The sequence below is a fragment of the Chelon labrosus genome (assembly GCF_963514085.1).
Source record: "Chelon labrosus genome assembly, chromosome: 13".
NCBI lineage: Eukaryota > Metazoa > Chordata > Actinopteri > Mugiliformes > Mugilidae > Chelon > Chelon labrosus.
Window position 1 is genome coordinate 17377033 of NC_140346.1, and position 4837 is coordinate 17381869.

Genomic DNA, 4837 nt, shown 5'->3' on the forward strand with positions numbered 1-4837 from the left:
GAACTTTCTTTTTTTTGAAGATGAGTATAAGATATGAACATTTTTTTTATATTTTATTTTCTTTCTTTTTTTTTACCATTGGGCCTTACCTTCTTTTATTATTAAACAGTTTGCTAATAAATAAATAACTAAATAAATAATGTGAAAACGTATTCTTGTCCTATGGCGCCCTCATGTGGAGTAAATGTGCACTTGCAGTTGGTTTTACTTGATCCATAGGGGGGATGTCGGTATAGGCCAACGCTTAAAACTCAATAATAAATAAGATGTTGTTAAAATAAAGTAATTTACTCCTATTCTATTTTTATAATTTGTTAATTTCTCGCCTGTCGCACGGTGGCGCTGTGTATAAATGCAGCCTACCTTTTTTTTATTTATCGCTCTTCAGCATCAGACACTTCCGGGTTGTCGTTGACAGTGGGAGAGTTCACAGGGCATGCGGAGGTCGTGTTGTGCTTTTGCTTTCGGCTCGCGTGTTAGCTGGCACCAGTGATGTGATGGCTTTCTTGAGCTTGTTCATGAGAAGGCAGCTGCCGCCGGCCGTGAGCCACTTCGCCCGGACGCTGAAGCTCGGTCGGCCTCAATGCGCCGGAGCTCCGCTCAGGAGGTTGCACGGCTCGGCCCGGCTGCGGGTCGTGGAGAAGGGACCGTGGGGGAAGAACCGGGGGCCGGAGCCGCAGCAGTACCAGTTCACTGACCTCGACAAGGCGGACGCTCTGGTGGGTTCAGTCCTGGAGGAAGATAAAGCAGTATAGACATATAATATGAATGCTCCTTTTAGATTCGTTTCTTATCAGAAGGAAGTGAAACACAGAACTATGTTATTGTTGATAAAAATCTATTTCCTGGTCTTTCTTGTTTTTTTGCAGATGCTGAGAAAGTCGCATGAAACAGGTAACTTCACTACTGTTGTATCTGGTTTAAAATCTCACCTTTGTGCACAACACTCCTCTGTAGTAATAGTGGTAGAAAACGTATACACAGATCAGCCACAACATTAAAACCACTGACCGGAGAAGTGAATAGCATTGACCATCTTGAGACAATTCAATGTTCTGCTGGGAAACGTTTGGACCTGGCATTCATCTGTGTGGATGTTACTTAGACATGTAGCACCCACCTAGACCAGACCAGACACCCCCCACCCCATAGCAATGACCCTCCTTGATGGCAGCAGCCATCCCCATCAGGATACAGCCTGACACAGACACACACACAAAAACGCTTCAGGAACAACTCAAAAAAACATGAAAAACAGCACAAGGTGTTGACCTGGCCTCCAAATTCACTAGATCCCAAACTGATCAAGTATCTGTGTGATGATCCACAAAGGCCCCTCCCCTCAAAGGCCCCCACTAACAACATACTGCTGTCAGACACCACAGGACACCCTCAGAAGGACCATGTCCATTCTCTGATGAGTCAGAATTGTTTTGGAGGAACAAGGGAGACCTACACAATATTAAGAAGGTGGTTTTAATGTTGTGCTTGATCAATGTAAATACGGCATTACAAATATAAACCCTACACGAAAAAAATCATACCTAAGTAAAAGTATATCGGTGTTAATAGCAATATGTGGTTTAGGTAAAAGTACCGGTTTGGTCCCAGTGACGTGACTCATTTGTCAGTTCATTAGTTAAAATGAATTCTTACAAGATTATTTGTTTAGTAAGGAGCTAAAAAGGTTGGGAACAACTGATTTAAATCTAACTAAGGCAGTCGAATACATGTAGCTCCTTTGCTTTTCCTCTCACACCATTACTTCCTGTTTCTCTCCACTGCTACCTATCAAAATAAAGGCACGAAAAGCATAGAAAATAACTACGTGTCTTAAAATTTCACTCATACATACTTAGCTGATTCCCAGCACTGCTTGGTAGGTATTGTGCATGAGGTTTTGAAAGAGTGAATTGCTGTTGGCACTGTTTCCTTTCTGCAGTCGAGAGAGCAGGTGTTTTCCTGCGGCAGCTTAAAGTAAAAAGCTTCTTGCACATCATTATTTGAGATTTGGCCAGGGACTGAACGGTACAAATAAGTGCAGCGGCTTCAAAACAACCCAGAACAACAGACACGGTGTCAAACAGCCTGCAGCTATAATGGCAGCTGGAAATATCAAAACTGTAGACCCAGTTATTTACTTAAGTGATTTGGTATGTTGTGTTAAATGTCAACGACTAGTACGATTGTGCAGTACAATTCAAATCACAATGTTAAGTCTAATACAGCCATCCTGCAATAAATCATCCCTTCATGAAAGTTGTAGTATTTCTAGATTCTGCTTTAAGGCCAGTAATTATAATGTAGCATGTAGGTGATCAGTTTGATTGACGTATCAGCTGTTTATTTCTTTCGCAGGGTTCCTGTCGTGGTTCAGGAACGGCTTGCTGGCGACTGGGATCGGCGTCATCGCGTTTGTCCAGAGTGAAGTGGGACGAGAGGCGGCATACGGTACAGGCTTGTTTAACACGCAGTAAACTCCAGCACACATAAGCCAAAGCTCTATGGTAACGGTGAATAAATGGTGTCTGAAGTCCTACAATCCACTGCTTTTTAAGATAAAGGAGCTGCGGTCGTGTTTGAAAATCAATTCGGTTAATTATTTCTTAAAATTATAGCATCTAAATGTGCTTTTTTTTGTCCTAAAATCGATCACGTTATAAGAGAACCGTCTTTGATTTTTGCTTTGATACAGCAGCGGTTTTAAAATGAATAACTGCACAAGGATTTCTGCAATCGACGGTAATCACACAGAGTTGAGAAGCGAGTCCAGATCTTTGATATGTAGTTTGCCAGATTGGGCCGTTAAAATTTTTATCAACAAAACCTTCATTAAATGTTTAAATTGTCAGTAATTGACATCAGATGGACATAAATGTTTGAAAAAAATCCTGAAAACCAAAAGTACCAGCCCCGCTGCTAAACCTTGCTTTGAGTGTAGTATTCTCAAAAAGAATAAAATAAAAGCTTGTTGACCTCTTCCACGGATTCTCTGTGTTAAATCATGAATAACTTTTATAATATTGTGTAACTCTTAAGTGAATTTTGAGGAGCAGAAGATATTCCACTTTATCTTTTCTTTTCCTCTGAATAATTAAGAGGATGAGTAAATCCGACCTGCTTCCATCCCTGGATTTAATTACAGTCGGGGAAATTGATTCTCTACAATAACACCACACATCTATCTGTCTTTCCACAGCCTTCTTCATCCTGGGAGGTGTGTGCGTGTCGTTCGGCGGCGCCTCGTACGTCGGCAGCCTCCTGACACTGCGGAGGATGATGCTGCTGTCGGTGCCGGCGCTGCTGCTCCAAAGCGCCGTGGTGTGCAGCGCCGCCCTCTTCTGGCTCTGCGCTGTATCGCTCTACATCGGCCGGCTGGAGGTGGAGATCATCCACGAGGACGACGAGGGGGAGGACGAGGACGAGTGCAGGGAGTGCCGCGAGAGGCGCGAACACCGGGGCTACCGCGGCTCGCGGGACGGCGAGGACGGCGACGGCAAGGGGCAAAACAAGTAGAGGTCTTCCCCGAAATGGGAAGTGGAAATCTGTGTGTCTGCGCTGCTCTGATTCAGGGTTTGTTTATTTGTATGTGTGTATGCAGCCTACATGTTCATATGCAGGCTGTGTGTGAGTCTACATACAAACCCATTATCTGTTGTAATAAAGATTATTATTATTATTATTAAGGTGGAGAAAGACTTTTAGACCTGGTCGGGTCAAAGAAACTGCTGATAATTTGGCTACATTCACTTCTAGTGAACAAATCAGCTTTTTTGTAAGATTTCATATAATTAGACATATTCAGCGGTGGCTCACTTACATCATCAATATATCTGCAAATTGTATAGATTTTGTTTTATTTTATTTTTTTTACATCCTCACATGTTGCAAAGACTCACTGAGAGCTGTTTTGTTAAAGGTGTGCAATCATTCATAGGCCTCGCTTCTCAGTTGTTGGATGCTGTTCGTGCGTCCACCATGATTAACTGTGATTAACTACTTGAAGTTTTCACTGAAATAAAACGGGCTGGTTGTGACATGCTGTGAGACAGTGTAAGAATGGATGTTTCAGGTCTGTCTTTTTGTTTTAAAGTCAAAGAAGGATTTCTTTTATTCTTTTTTTTTATAACGGGCAGTAGCACTTTTGTCAGCTTTAGTTAGTCGTTATAGGAACTCTAGACTTTTGGAAACAAAAGAGTTTATTTCACAGTTTTTCTGTGATGATACATTTTGCTTCGTGTTGTCGTGTACAGCAGCGAGCTGTAACCATAAACCTTCTGGGTGAATTGTACGCCGCCTTGCGAGCACTATAATTGCTGTTTTAATGGATGTAAATATGGCTGATACAAGAGTCGGTGATGTTGGCGTCCGTGTGTTGAAATGGGGTTCACTGTTTACTTTTGTTCTTTAGCGTGCACCACTTTCAGGGCACCCTCCTGTTCATACAGTAATAAAGTGAGAAGAAATCTGTGCCGAGTCCAGATTCAGACTCTTTTCAGTGTCTTATGAGACTTATAATCTTCCAAGAATAAACCTGTAAAACTACCTTTTTGTCCGTGCTGGGCCAGGTACTGGAGTACAGGTGATAGACAGTGGTAGTCATTCAGTAGTATTATGATGTCAGTTTTGTGTCTGTACCTTGATGACATGTCCAGGCGTTTCCTGTTGTCACTGAGGAAGCTGCAAAAGGAGACCTTAGTGACCACATGGCATACCTAGGACAAAAAGGATATTACTCTTCAGTGTTATAATGTACATTCATATAATCTTAAACTCTACTATTTAACTTTCTTGAAACCAAACTTAGTACAGACGTATATGAGCAAAGCAAAGTGCA

The 4837-nt window shown here is 42.1% G+C and overlaps 1 protein-coding gene across 1 annotated transcript; it reads left to right on the forward strand.

Moving 5' to 3' along the window:
- The first annotated feature begins 415 nt into the window (after nucleotides 1–415).
- On the forward strand, nucleotides 416–4503 carry tmem160 (transmembrane protein 160). Its single transcript, XM_084558433.1, has 4 exons — nucleotides 416–719; nucleotides 870–894; nucleotides 2359–2451; nucleotides 3200–4503. Exons 1-4 carry the CDS (start codon nucleotides 498–500, stop codon nucleotides 3514–3516), a joined length of 657 nt encoding a protein of 218 aa, XP_084414559.1. The 5' UTR covers nucleotides 416–497; the 3' UTR covers nucleotides 3517–4503.
- The last annotated feature ends 334 nt before the right edge of the window (nucleotides 4504–4837 follow it).